We start from the raw sequence: 14,804 nt of genomic DNA on the forward strand, positions 1-14,804 counted from the left end.
AGGCCCTTAGGCATACCTTTGCGCACTTAGGCGATTTGAATAAAAAGGTCAAGGCCAGTTTAGACGGGCATGGAAAGTTGAGACATGTCTTGCATAGGGAGGACCCTCTTGGGATATTGCACAAGTGACTCTCTTGTATTAATGTCTAACTTAGCGACTTGGTGCGAGCTGCCTGAAGGGACAATTTCCCATATTCACAATACGCGAGAGGATGGCCTTGCATGGAGGCGAAGACTTGTGTGAAAAACGCTCTCGCGTGACCATCTAGGAGCTATGGACACGAGTGGTGGTCCTTACTTGGTGTGGAATTTTGGCGTCCACAATCATTTTTATTTCAAACAATGAGTACACTCAATTATTGCATGTTTTAATGGTATTTAAGTAAGATATTTAGTTTTCTATTTTCTAAATTGTTAAGATTTATCTAAAATGAGGGAACTTTAGTAGGTTCACACGGTTAAAATTTCGGGGAGTTACAATAGGAATCCCAAATTGCTGCAGCACTACTTCTAGGAAGCATGGGCATTTTAGAAGCCACACTAGAAGCCGACACCTCAACATTAGTAATTATTATTTTTGAAATAAATTGACTTGGGCTGATTGGTTAATGATGGAATTGCGTCTTTAATGTGGTTGGATTTTATTAGCAAAAATATAGGGAGGGAGGAGAAGGAAGCCCCACGTGGGAAAGGATTTGGAAAAGCTAGAGAGCATATATCATCATCATTCTTTTCCTTGTGGGGGAAGAGATGCAGGAGGGCAGCAACCATTTATTGGAGAGGGAGGATCCAAGAGATGAAGAAGAAGAAAAGAAAGAGAACACAAGGAAAGGAAGGAGATTCAAGGAAGAGGACAAGAGAAGAGGATCACTTGGGGATACCTATTTGGGCATGATTTTCTTCATCCTTCTCCTAGTATTCTAAGTCTTATCTTGTATTTATATTATGAAATATGGCTGAATATATTATGGTTGTTTTTGATATTTTAATCATGAACTAATTCCTCGGTAGCTAGAACAATTGATGAGCCCTAATATGTGATTTTTGATGCTTTATTTAAGGATGTTAATGGTGATTTGATTTTTATGTACTCAAGTGGTTTTAATGCTTATTGCTTGCTATTGCTTGATGAACTTTAGTGGGTAATTGAATTATTAATTCTGAAAATGTTATAATTAATGGACATAAAAATTGAATGGTTAAAGATTGTTTTCTTTTTATTCAAATTTGTAAGGTATCCATCTCCCTATCCCTTCTACTAATATCTGGTATAGAGTAAAGCACCTCATGCCGTGCCACCTCTCCCATAGGGTTTGTTACCAACTCCTCCTGCTCCATCAAATTCCCGTCCTCTTCAGAAGTGAGGAATAATTCCATATGGCTAAACTCGATCAGGTCTAGGAACTGATATATGAGGTACCTATACCTGCTACTCTCCGCGATGCCATCGCAAAGAATTTGGTCGCTAATGTCGCTCGAAGCATCCCGAATTGCTCGAATGACCAAATAAGTGCTCCCCTTCTATTTATCATCCATTCAATGCGTTCATTCACGATAGACGTCTTCTGGAGAACTGATATCCTTTCGGCTCCGTTGTTCATTTCATCTATCTTGACCATTGAGATCTCACATATCTCTCCAAGGAGTTTCTTTTTAGTGGTTCTAATTACTAGAGGCATTATAAAGGTCTGCAAACATAGTACTAAAAAATTAAAAGAAGTAAAGTAAAAGAAAACAAGTAGGGAACATATATACTTACGACATAGGGAGATGAGTCTCTCCCAACCTTTAGTATGTATGCTGAGGGATTCCTTGAAAAATGAATGACCTGTCTTTGAATATTATTTATAACGCCCTATCTTGTCAAACATTATTAAAATACCATTTTAGATACTTATATAGAATAATTGCAATATTTTTCCAAAAGTTCAGTGGGGCTGTAACGACCCAAAATCGCTAATAAGGCTTAAGGGCCTTGATTAGCGTGCCAGGAGGGCATGATGGGATTTATGTGTGACTTTGATGAGTTAAATGCATGATTATGATTTAAAGCATGTTATATGACTATTTGTTTATCTGAGATGCATGACTATGTATATTAGTATGCATGTAGGCCCGGATCGTGTTAGAAGGGCATAATTGTAATTTTAGCCCGCTGAGGGCATATATGTGATAATTGTATTCTGTGAATTGTACCACGTGAGTGTGGTGTTATTATTGTGATGCACGTGCCGAGACGGTCCTAGAGAGCTAGTTTACTCAAAAGTCACAACGGGATTTTATACCTGGCTCGGGAGGAGCCTAGGGGTACCTTGGGAATTTTATGGTTAAGTTGAGATTTAGCGGGTAATGGTTATTGGAGATTTAGTAACCTGGGTAACCATTAGTTACTGCTGAGAGTAACAAGTTCTAGATAGAAAATGGTAGAAATGAAATATTAGTGAAAGGACTAGAGTACCCTTGAGGGCTTAGTTGGGAAAGGATCATTTGGAGGGGTAGCATGGTCATTTGGCAAGGGGTTTAGACAAGTTTCAGCTGGGATTATAGGGTACACGGTTTGGGCATTTGGTTTATTTGATGGCTTTGTTAAAAATAAAGAGAAGGAAAGTTAGGGCAATGAGAAGAAGAAGAAGAAGAGAAAAATGGGCTGAAGTGGGAGTTTAGGAGGAGATCAAGGAGGCTTTTGGGTGAATTCTTCATTCAAGGTAAGGATTTTATATACACTTAAGACTTGGTTTCTGTTTTGATTTGAGAAATATAAAGTTTGAGTTATGTTTTTAAAGTTTTGGGTGGAGTTGCTGAAATTAGGAATCAATGGGTGGATCTTTGGGTGTGATGGTGTTTTGGTCTTGATTCTAGTATCTATGGGTGTTTAGATGGTCCATTTGAGGTTTTGATTTGATTTTGGGGTTGAGGTATTTGTTTGGGGTGATTTGGAGAGGTTGAGGCTCGGGAAAAACGCATGGGAAAACCCAGAAATCTGGGTTCGCGTATGAGCGCCGCGGCCCTGTTCTTGGGCGCCGCGGCGCGAGGTTGCATCAGGAGAGGGGTAGGTCGCTGGGCGCCGCGGCCCTTGAGGGGAGTGCCGCGGCCCTAGGCCATTTTGGCAGGCAAAATTCTGGTTTTTAGGGCTTTTGCCCGGGGACTCGGGGGATGGTTCCGGTGTATTGTTTTAGGGAATTAGAGGTCCCGAGAGTGCGGGATTGGTCTCGGGAAGTGGTTATGAATTGATTAATATTAAAGGATGTTTTTTGTGTGTTGTGACTAGGCTATTGGAGAGGCTCGTGCTAGAGGACCGTGCTCGCAGCTTGAGTGCATCAGGAGGCTCGGAATACAAGTAAGAAAACCGTAACACCCGAGAATAGGGCATGGCCCCACTGTGTGATTGCAGGGCATGGCCCCAGATTGTATTATGTGCAAATGTTTAACCTTAAATGAATCATGATGTGTGTGAATGATTATTTCGAATGTACTATATGTGTGATTATACTGAAATGAATGGCAAGGGCCGAGAGCGGCGTAGGCTGGGTGCGGCAGCGGGGCCGAAAGTAACACTCAGCACATGGGATGCTTATATTCAGGGTGGGACCCAAGGCACATGGGATGCTTATATTCAGGGTGGGACCCAAGGGATACATGAGTTATCCTCGTGGTGAGAACCGAAACCCCAGGCTTTGGTAAGGCCTCTGGGGCGGCATGGCCGTGCTTGTTTATTATGATGGTTTTTCCTATTTATCAGTGAATTATGCCAACTATATGAATTGCATATGCTATGTATTATTTGGGTTTTCTTGCTGGGCTTCGGCTCACGGGTGCTCTGTGTTGCAGATAAGGGCAATGACTGAGTCAACCAACCATGAGTACGGAGAGCGTGAAGCGACGCGTACATGTTTGGCCTGCCCGATTGCTTTGGTTGGGGGTTTATTCGAAAATGGCTGTAATAATCTATGATTTTTTTATAACTGATCAATTGTAAACTTATTGTGAGATGTAAATAGTTTTCAAACCTTATTTTGGGATCCCAAATGTTTAATACTAGAAGTTTTATTGAAACGACGCATTTTTCTAAGATTACAGCCTTAACTTTTAATTAGTCACACTTTTGTTTAAAAACCTCGGTTAGCGAGTTCATTACACAATGTTTTGTCTTAAAAACTCACTTAGTAACGGCTCTAAGGAAGTAGGGCGTTACAGGGGCCTTATTAAAAATAATGCAATATGGATTTGAATGTTCAAAACAAAAATGTCTTTATGAAGTTTAGAGAAAAATAAATACAACCCACTGAGTTAAAAAATAAATCAAAATAAAATAATAATTGTTCTATGTCGTTTTGGATCATCCCCGTCCACTGGATTCCCGTAGCATACATACTTATGATAATCAAAACTCCTAGCTCACCATGCGTGTCAAACAAGTAACCTAACACCATCCTGAAATGGGAAGTAAGGGGGTGAGCAAAAATCCTAGTAAGGAAGTACAAATAATATAATCAACATAAAATTAAACATCTCTAGACTACCATCATATCTTTAATGAAATATAACACACAGTCATTACATTTATGTATACTTTATTTAGAAATAAATACATATGCAAATAATGTACAATTTTGTGAGGAACCAGGAAACAACCCTGGAAAACTGATCCTCTTGTCCCCACTTGGGGGTCTATAGTACGTCTGCCCTGTGGGTTACGCCATACCTTAGTAAAATCTTTGTAGTGTTGCAAACTTTACACTTACCGAAATTGTCTTTCTTTCATTCAACAAACAACTAAATAGGCATAATAATTGACTTAACTTACCATAGAGGTACCTGTTTACTTTCAAACACACATACAAACAATCTATAGAAATCTAGCTAACTTCTTTTGCTCAAGTCCAAGCAAAACAAGAGCAGGAATACTTCACAACGAGCCTAGAATAATAGTCAAAACACTTGTCTTAATATCATGTAAAACACACATGAACGCGTCAAAGCATATTCCACGTGTGCATGCACTACAAAAAATTAATGACTCCCTACAATGTCTTACACTATTGGTGTAAGACATTAAAAATTAGGAGGGGTTTTTAATGTCTTATGTTCGGAGACATTGAATTTTTTTAATAATGAATAAAATTGGAAGACATTAAAATAGTGGGAAGACGTTATAAAATGACTATTTAACACGTGTTCAGGGAGGACTTCCAACGTCTCCCACTGGGAGACGTTGGAAGTCCTCCCTGGCTATACCCTCGGCTTTCTTCTCTTCAAGAGGCGTGATACACAGCAGAAGCGGGTATAGGTGAATTAAGGATTTTTGATAAACGAGTATTAGGCTTGTTTAGGGTTTAGTTTTTATGAAGGTTTTCATTAGTTTAGGGCTATTTTATTGTAGAATTATGCTCGTTTGTTCATGTTTCAGGTTTTTCATGCTATGATGGTGAAAAGAGTGGAATGAAGTGAAAGTGGAAGAAAATGGAGTGATTTTGGAGAAAATCGCATCTTTCGGAAGCAAGATGTTCGAGAAATGATTCTCTAAATAGCGCTACAATGCTAGAAAAGGGAAAATTGGAAGTGTTGAATCTATAAGTAGCGCTACAATACTAGCGCTACAGCACTAGTGCACTAAGTTTTGAGGCAATTCGACTCTGTCAATAGTTCTACAGTGCCCAAAACCTAGCGCTACAGGGCTGTCGACGCGGTTTTTAGATCTTTAGCCTCTTTTTGAAGGACAAAACAGTCTTTTCACTTGGGAGCCTTGGAAAACTATTTAAGGGACATTATTCTGCAAATTTGGGAGGCAGTTTTAGTTTTATAAACCCTAGATTTAGAAAAGGCTGCTGTAATTAGATTTCTTTTCTTGACTTTTTAGATTTTTCTCTTCATCTGAAATCTTTAGGTTATTTTCTATGAATAATTATTTGAAGTTTATTTTCATTATGTTAGCTATGAACTAAATCTTTTATCAAGGGATTAATGTAGTCACTTGAATTTCAATTTAATTTTATTACGATGTTCTATTGATACTTCTTCTCTATTCTAATCTATATGATGTTTGTTTAATGCTGGTAAATACTTGGTCACTATTTACTTGATTTAATGGTTTTGATTCAAAATTCAAATGATGAGAATTGAATATGCTAACATTATATAGACATAGGTTACATATTGGACAAAAGTACCTGTATGACTTGTGTAGTAATTAGGTTTCCATGCTTAATGCCTTCTATATGTTTAAGTTTATCACAGAGATGTAGAAAACTTGCATATAGGCTGAGATATTATATCTTGAAAAAGAATAGGAATCGATTATGTTAACCTGCTATTAGAATAGGAAGAAGAGATTTAGAACTGATTAGTAAAATTAATAGAATGAAAAGTTAATGAAATTAATTCCTAGGCTTTTTATTATTGATTTTTAATTTGTTAATTTATTATTCTGTTTCCAGTTATTTAAATTAAGTTTATAGTTAGAATTATTCATCTTAATTTTAATCACCAAGTAGAAAGTGAAAAAACAATTATTGGTAATTGGTTAATAGTCTCTGTGGGACGATCTCTGTTCTTATAGACTTTATTACTTGACACGACTACGTATACTTGCGTATCATATTTTTACATACCAAGTTTTTGGCGCCGTTTCCGGGGACTAATAATCAATCTCAAATATAATTATTTTTCAATCTACTTTGGTTTTCATTAAACGTTTTCTAAATCGAGTTGCTTTTAAATTTCTCAATTTCAGGTGACTTATTTTTTTTATGCGACGCAAGGGGTCAAAAATACTAGTACCTGTTGATCCTGAGATTGAGAAGACCTGCAAAAGAGAAAGAAAACATAAAAGACTTGAAAAGATGGCCCAGAATGTCAATAATGTCGCTAACAACAATCTGAATCATGGTAATGTGGGGAATGTTGCAGCTAAGGCAGGCTTACCTCTGGGGGACTATGTACTCCCTACTATTATAGGGGTACATTATAGTATTCGTCCACCTACTGTGGAGGCAAATAATTTTGAGATCAAGCCCTCTATAATTCAAATGGTTCAGAATTGTGTTCAGTTTGGGGGACTACCTAATCCATATTACCAACTTTTTGGAGTTATGCGATACTTCAAAATGAATGGAGTTAGTAATGACGCAATCCATTTGAGGCTCTTTCCGTTTTCATTGAGAGACAGGGCTAATATTTGGTTGATTTTGCTGCAAGCCAGTTCCATTATGACATGGGAAGATCTTGCTCAAAAATTTCTCGCCAAGTATTTTCCTCCTGCTAAATTAGCACGGATTAGAGGTGAAATAAATAATTTCTGTCAATTTGAGGGAGAATCATTATATGACGCTTGGGAGAGGTTTAAAGAGCTGCTACAAAAATGTCCCATCATGGTATAGTGAAATGGATGTTGGTGCATACTTTCTATAATGGATTGAGGGGAAATACAAGGACTATCATAGATGCAGCAGCAGGTGGAGCATTTATGAGCAAAAGTGCTAACGAAGCTCATGAGCTTTTAGAGGAAATGGCCATGAATAATTATAATTGGCCATCTGAGCGAGAAAATAAGAAGGTGGCAGGAGTTTTAGAAGTTGATCCAATTGCTATGCTCACTGCTCAAATTGCTTCGCTAACAAAACAAATACAACAACAAAACTATAGTTCTGCTCAAGCGATGCAACTACAACCTACTCCTATCAGTTGTGAGACATTTGGAGGCCCTCATTATTTTCAGCAATGTCCAGCGACGAGTTCTTATTCAGTTGATGATATCCCACTTGAACAGGTTCAAGCCATTGGCAATTTCCCAAGGCCACCTAATAATAACCCATACCCTAATAATTATACTCTAGCATACAAGAACCATCCTAATTTTTCATGGAGTAATAATTAACCACAGTATCATCCAAATCCACCTCAATATCCTCCACATAGACCATCTTATGGGCTAAACCCAAGGCCCTTTTATGATACTCAAAGGCCACAAATGTCGCAACATCAACAACCACCGCCTCACATGACTAAACTAGAGGTATCCGCTGATGCATTGAGCCAATTTATGACAGAAACCAGATCCTCCATTCGGAGCTTAGAAACACAAGTTGGCCAACTTGCAAAGTTAATGGTAGATCGTAATCAAGGGGCTTTACCTAGCTCAACTGTGGTGAATCCAAAAGAGCAATGTCAAGCGGTTACTTTGAGGAGTGGGACTAAGTATGAGGGGCCTATAGTAGAAAACAAGGGTACTAAGATTGAAGATCAACCTGTACCTAATCCAGCACAAGAGGAGGCAACTGACGATCTTCAAAAGACAGAAAAGCCCAAATACACTGAGTCGACTCCCAAGATTCCTTATCCTCAACGGTTTCGAAAGGCTAATCTTGACAAATAATTCTCCAAATTTCTTGAAGTATTTAAGAAACTTCACATTAACATTCCCTTTCTGGAAGCTCTTGAAAAAATGCCTAGTTATGTGAACTTTATGAAGGATATTCTATCTAATAAAAAAAATGGAGGATTATGAAACCGTAGCTTTGATAGAAGAGTGTAGTGCCATAATTGAAAAGAAACTTCCTCAAAAGTTGAGAGATCTGGGCAGTTTCACTATACCTTGCACCATAGGGAATTTTCATTGTGAGAGGGCTTTATGTGATCTAGGTGCAAGCATTAATCTACTGCCACTGTCTGTATTTTGAAGACTCGGTTTGGGGGAAGCTAGACCCACTACGGTTACTCTACAACTGGCTGACCATTCATTGACACACCCCTGAGCTATTATTGAAGATGTTCTTGTTAAAGTGGACAAATTTATCTTTCCTGCTGATTTTATTGTTCTTGATATGGAGGAAGGTGAAGATGTTCCAATTATTTTGGGAAGACCGTTTTTAGCCACTGGTTAAGCCTTGATAGATGTTCTAAAAGGAGAGTTAAGGCTGAGGGTGCAAGGTGATGAGGTTGTATTTAATGTGTTCAAGGCTTTAAAGTATCCTAGTGCAAGTGATAGTTGCTTTAGTGTAAATGTAATTGAGGAACGATTGTCAACTAGACAACTTGTTGAAGATCCGCTTGAGATGAGCCTTATTGCACAAGGTGGGGAAGACTGTGATGGTATTGAGGTTCTTAAATATGTAAAATGGCTAAACTCCGTTGGACCTATTTATAAGAAGAAATATGAGGAACTTGGACAACGACCCAAGAGACCACTACCATCTATAAAGAAACCACCTATCCTTGAATTGAAATATTTACTAGATCATCTTAAATATGCGTACTTGGGTAAGAATGATACTCTCTCTGCTATTATTTCTGCTTCATTATCTATTGTTGAAGAGGAAAACTTATTAAGAGTACTTCGAGCTCATAAATTGGCCATTTGTTGGACTTTAGCTGATATAAAAGGAATTAGCCCATCTACTGTTATGCACCCTATTCTCGTAGAGGAGGACAATAAGGCTAGTATTGATGCTCAAAGGCGGCTAAATCTAGCAATGAAGGAGGTGGTTCGAAAAGAAATTTTGAAGTGGTTAGATGCTGGAGTTATTTATCCAATCTAGGATAGTACGTGGGTAAGCCCAGTACAAGTGGTTTCGAAAAAAGGAGAAATGACAATAGTAAAAAAATGAGAATAATGAGTTAATTCCAATTCGTACAGTGACGGAGTGGAGAATTTTTATTGACTACAGAAAGATAAACAAGGCAAAAAGGGAAGACCACTTCCAACTGCCTTTTGTGGATCAAATGCTTGATAGACAGTCAGGCCATCAATTTTATTGTTTTTTAGATGGGTATTCTGATTATCACCAAATACCTATTGCTCCCGAAGATCAAGAGAAAACAAATTTTACTTGTCCTTATGGTACATTTGCTTTTTGTAGAATGCCATTTGGATTATGCAATGCTCTTGCTACATTTCAGAGATGCATGCTATCATTATTTTCGGATATGGTGGAGAAGAGCATTGAAATGTTTATGGATGATTTCTCGGTCTTTGGTTCTTCATTTGATTTATGTTTACAGAATTTGGAGAAGGTGTTAACAAGATGCGAAGAATCTAATTTGGTCCTGAATTTGGAAAAATGTCACTTTAAGGTGAGTGAAGGAATTGTTTTGGGGCATAAGATTTCAAGCAAAGGAATAGAAGTAGATCGTGTGAAGGTTTCAACTATTGAAAACTTGCCTCCTTCGATTTTAGTTAAGGGTGTTAAGAGTTTTCTTGGCCACACTGGATTTTATAGGAGATTTATTAAAGATTTCTAAACCCTGTCTGCTCTATTAATGAATGGAGAACAGTTTAATTTTGATGCTGATTGTCAAAGAGCTTTTAATACTTTGAAAGAGAAACTGATTACTGCATCGATTGTGGTACCACCAAATTTGGAACTTCCCTTTGAATTGATGTGTAATGCGAGTGATTATGCAGTTGGAGTAGTTCTAGGGCAACGAGTTGACAAGGTTTTTCGAATGATTTATTATGCTAGTAGGACCTTGAATGATGCTCAATTAAACTATGCAACTATTGAGAAGGAATTACTTTCAATTGTTTTTGTGTTTGATAAATTCAGGCCATACTTAATTGGTAGTAAGGTTATTGTCTACACAAACCATTATGCTATTAAGTACCTTATGACCAAGAAGGATGAAAAACCTTGTTTGATTCGATGGGTCCTTTCATTGCAAGAGTTTGACATGGAAATTCGTGATAAAAAGGGGACAGAAAATTTAGTTGCAGACCATTTATCTAGACTGGAATTAGAAGAAGATCCTAATAAGAAAAATGTACAAATTGATGACAACTTTCCGCATCAACAGTTATTTTTGATTGCTGAAGAAGAAAAGCTACCGTGGTTTGTGGATTATGTTAATTATTTGCTAGCAAAGGTTGTGCCTCCTGACATGTCAAGGCAGCAACTTAAAAAGTTCTATTCGGAAGTTAAGCATTATTATTGGGATGAGCCCGTTCTTTTTCGTCATTGTGCTGACCAAGTAATTAGAAGATGCATCCCAGAAGAAGAAATGCTATCCATTCTTACTAATTGTCATACTTTGCATTGTGACAGTCATTTCGGAGGAACAAGAACAGCAACAAAAGTTTTGCAATGTGGGTTTTATTGGCCTACGTTATTTAAAGATGCTAATGTCTTTGTCAAGAGTTGTGATTGTTGTCAAAGAACTGGTAATATATCAAGAAGAGATCAAATGCCAATGACATGTATTCTGGAAGTTGAGTTGTTTGATGTGTGGGGAATAGACTTTATGGGACCTTTCTCGTCATTTTATAATAACAAGTACATTCTGCTTGCAGTGGACTATGTTTCTAAATGGGTAGAAGTTGTAGCAACTCCTAATTGTGATGGTAAAGAGGTACTTAAATTCCTTCACAAAAATATTTTTATCCAGTTCGGTAGTCCAAGAGAAATTATTAGTGATAAAGGGAATCATTTTTTCAACAAGTCCTTTACTGCTCTCTGTGCTCGTTACGGAGTTCATCATCGAAAGGCGTTATTCTACCATCCACTTACAAATGGTCAAGCAGAAGTGTCAAATCAAGAGATTAAAAGCATCTTGGAAAAGACTGTAAATACATCAAGGAAGGATTGGTTGAAAAATCTTGATGATTCACTTTGGGCTTATCGCACAACATTCAAGACTCTGATCGGTATGTCACCATATCGATTGGTTTTTGGTAAGGCGTGTCATTTATCGGTGGAACTTGAGCACAAAGTTTACTGGGCTGTGAAAAAGTTAAATATTGACCTCTTTATGGCGGGACAAAATAGGCTTATGGAGTTGAACGAGCTAGATGAATTCCGAAATGAAGCTTATGAGAATGCGAGGATTTATAAAGATAAGTTGAAGGCCTTTCAGGAGACAAAGTACTGTTATTCAATTCTAAACTTAAGCTCTTTCCTGGTAAATTGAAGTCAAGATGGTCAGGACCATACACAGTATTTGCTTCATTTCCATATGGAGCAGTGCAAATTCAAAGTGAGAAGATGGGACACTTTAAGGTGAATGGTCAGAGATTGAAGTATTATTTGGAGGGCCTGGTGGAAAAATGCAAGTTCGTGGTGATTATGGAACCCCTCTGAGTTGAATGAAAACAAGAGTCTGGCTAAAAGACATTAAAGACAGTGCTCTTAGGAGGCATTCCTATGTTTATTTTCATTTTTATTTTATTTTATTTTTATTTTAAATTTATATTTTTTTCTTTGGAACAATGTTTTTAGAGATTTTTGTTTTAGTTATTTTTAGTTGAATTAGGAAACTTTTTGATGTAATTTATAAACCGTGAAAAACGCAAGGGTTCTACAAGAAAAGACTTAAAAAAATTTTATTGTTGAAAGTTTTAGCACTACAGCGCTCTTAAAGATGCGCTACAACGCTATTTCCAGAGGGATTGAATGTTTTGCGAGACCGTGTAGCACTACAGCGCCATTAAGGTAGCTCTACAACGCTACTTCCAGGGAAAAAAGGATGCTTGAACCACCAAATAGCGCTACAACGCCATTAAGGTAGCGCTACAATGCTACTTCCAGGGTAAAAAGGATGCTTGAATCGCCAAATAGCGCTATAGAGCTGATCTAGTGGCGCTACAATGCTCTTTCCAGACCCGAACTTGCCCAGAATTGCTAGGTAGTGCTACGACGCTATATATGTAGTGCTACAATGCCCTTAGACTCAGTTTTTTTTAAAAACCCTCATTTCGAATTTCTTCTTCTCCCAAACCATCATTTCTTCTCCCATTCCATCTTTTCTCTCTTCCAACACCCCAAACCACCGTTCATCCTCCAATACAACCTATTTCCATAAATCTCACCATATTTTCCAACTTTCTTCTTCATCTTCTCTCTTATCTCAACCATTTTTTCCCATTGATCTAATTCTTTCCCCTAAAATATATTTAAAGTTCAAATTTTTTGAACCCTAAAAATCAAAGTTTCAAATTTCTTGAAGAAGGTGCAAAATTTTCAAGGGGCTTTGATGATTCAAGCACGTGGAAGGATAGTTCAAAGGCTAGTAAGTGTTTTCACTCATTTTTTCTTCAAGATTCTTGCCACATTTTGGGGTTGGGTTAGCATGTTATTTCTCCTAAGATAGAAATTACTTTTTGTTGCTATGATTTTTGGTATTTGGGTATTGTGTTCTGTGACATTGGATTTATAGGGTGATTTTGAGGAAGGAAAGTATTTAATTTAAGGGGAGGTGCTGCCGAAATTTTCCTGGGTTTTGTGTTGATTGAGAAAATAGATATTATGGCTCCTAAAAGTAAGGATGGGAAGTCGAACGATAAGGGTAAAGGAAAAGCTTCTGCATCTCAACAAAGGGAGGATACATCAAAGCAGGAGTTTGATGAAACACTGTTTATTAATTTTTCAACTCAGGAGCGGTATGAGAAGTTTGTGAGAAAAACGTTGATTCCTGAACGAGAAGTAGAATTTCAATATGAACCCTTTGATCATCAAATTTTTGAGTTGGTTCGAGCCAATCTAGCAGCTCGGAATTGGGACAACTTTGTTACGAAACTGGCTCAGGCGAATGTATCATTGGTTTATGAGTTATATGCAAATCTAAGGGCTAAACACAATGATCAAGTATTTGTTAGAGGCAAGCGGGTGCCTTTCACAACTGAATCCATTAATAAGGTATTTAATGTGCCGCATATAAAAGAGCAAGATGAGGAATATACTAGATGTTTTAAGGGATATGTAGATTATGCTACTGTGGCTGAGAAGTTATGTTTTGAAGGTGCTCCATGGAATTTATCTGGTTCTTTACCCAAGAGTATTGCTTCCTGTCAGTTGAATATTGAAGCCAGATTTTGGGCTTTCTTTGTTTGTGCTCGGCTTATGCCAGTGAGTCATGTGTTTGACATGACTAAGAATTGAGTACTTTTGATGCATGCGCTAATGATAGGAATGACTATTAACATGGGCTCGTGGATAAAAGAAAACATTGAGTACATTGAAAAAGGCCATACCACTGGAGGTTTGGGCCATGGGTATATAATCACTATGTTATGCTACAAAGCTGGGGTTCCTGAGTTCGTCACAGATATATATCAGTCATTACAGAAACCTTTGTTGATTACTTTAATGAAGGATTATCCCACACCTACTCTTTATGTGCCACAGACAAGGAAGAAGGGTAAACGCCATGTTGAAATTGAGGTGAAAGAAGATGGTCATCCAGTGTTGCTGGGGGGTAGTAGTGACCCTATCATGCAGAACGTCAGTGATAAGTTGGATTATCTTCTCCAACAAAATCAATATATGGTTCAGCAACATCAAATGATGAATCAATATATGGGAAAATAGTACGAATACGAGGTGAACCATGTGGCTCGCTTAAATAAGTTAGTGAGTCAATGGTCTTTAAATGAGGTGGATCAGAATTATTTTGCTTTACCACCATCGTGTCCACTGTATTCTCCGTTTTTCTCTCCACCTCCGCCCCCACCTCCACCATTTGCTGGGTTTCAACAACCACAACCTCTGCCTTCTCAACCTTTTGATGGATCTTCGTCCCAGCCGCAAAAACCGCCATACTGACGTGGCAGTTAAGGTAAGTCTCTTTTCTCATTCTTTATGCACTTTAACATTGGGGACAATGTTAGGTTTTAAGTTTAAGGCATAGACTTATTTGATGGGTTTTTTCGTTTTCTTTTATTTAGTTGTATTGAGTCATGTTTTAGAGTATAAATTAAGTTGACAATAATTGCCATTTTAATATGATTGACTGTTATGTAGTATAATCCAAAGGAAAAGTTGATGTGCTTCTGAAACAATCTGTGTGCTTGGTTATATTACTTTGTTTTTTCACTGTGAT

At 37.6% G+C, this 14,804-nt stretch overlaps 2 protein-coding genes across 2 annotated transcripts; both read left to right on the top strand.

Annotated features, from left to right (window-relative positions):
- The first annotated feature begins 6,838 nt into the window (after positions 1-6,838).
- LOC133825034 (uncharacterized) lies at positions 6,839-8,370 on the top strand. Its single transcript, XM_062258034.1, has 3 exons — positions 6,839-7,277; positions 7,376-7,764; positions 7,879-8,370. Exons 1-3 carry the CDS (start codon positions 6,839-6,841, stop codon positions 8,368-8,370), a joined length of 1,320 nt encoding a protein of 439 aa, XP_062114018.1.
- A 118-nt stretch (positions 8,371-8,488) lies between these two features.
- Positions 8,489-10,235, top strand: LOC133825035 (uncharacterized). Its single transcript, XM_062258035.1, has 3 exons — positions 8,489-8,636; positions 8,901-9,434; positions 9,631-10,235. The coding sequence occupies exons 1-3, from the start codon at positions 8,489-8,491 to the stop codon at positions 10,233-10,235; spliced, it is 1,287 nt and encodes a 428-aa protein (XP_062114019.1).
- Positions 10,236-14,804: the final 4,569 nt, after the last annotated feature.

This window comes from Humulus lupulus, chromosome 3 (genome assembly GCF_963169125.1).
Source record: "Humulus lupulus chromosome 3, drHumLupu1.1, whole genome shotgun sequence".
In the NCBI taxonomy this organism is placed as follows: Eukaryota; Viridiplantae; Streptophyta; class Magnoliopsida; order Rosales; family Cannabaceae; genus Humulus; species Humulus lupulus.

Bases quoted from the DNA above. Each gene is read 5' to 3' on its own strand.
- LOC133825034 (XM_062258034.1), top strand. From the start codon at position 6,839: ATGGCCCAGAATGTCAATAATGTCGCTAACAACAATCTGAATCATGGT. The intron at 7,278-7,375 runs GTGAAATAAATA...ATCATGGTATAG, and splicing joins TAAATTAGCACGGATTAGAG to TGAAATGGATGTTGGTGCAT. The intron at 7,765-7,878 runs GTTCAAGCCATT...AATTAACCACAG, and splicing joins ATGATATCCCACTTGAACAG to TATCATCCAAATCCACCTCA.
- LOC133825035 (XM_062258035.1), top strand. From the start codon at position 8,489: ATGGAGGATTATGAAACCGTAGCTTTGATAGAAGAGTGTAGTGCCATA. The intron at 8,637-8,900 runs GTGCAAGCATTA...ATGTTCTAAAAG, and splicing joins GAGGGCTTTATGTGATCTAG to GAGAGTTAAGGCTGAGGGTG. The intron at 9,435-9,630 runs GTATTGATGCTC...CAATTCGTACAG, and splicing joins AGAGGAGGACAATAAGGCTA to TGACGGAGTGGAGAATTTTT.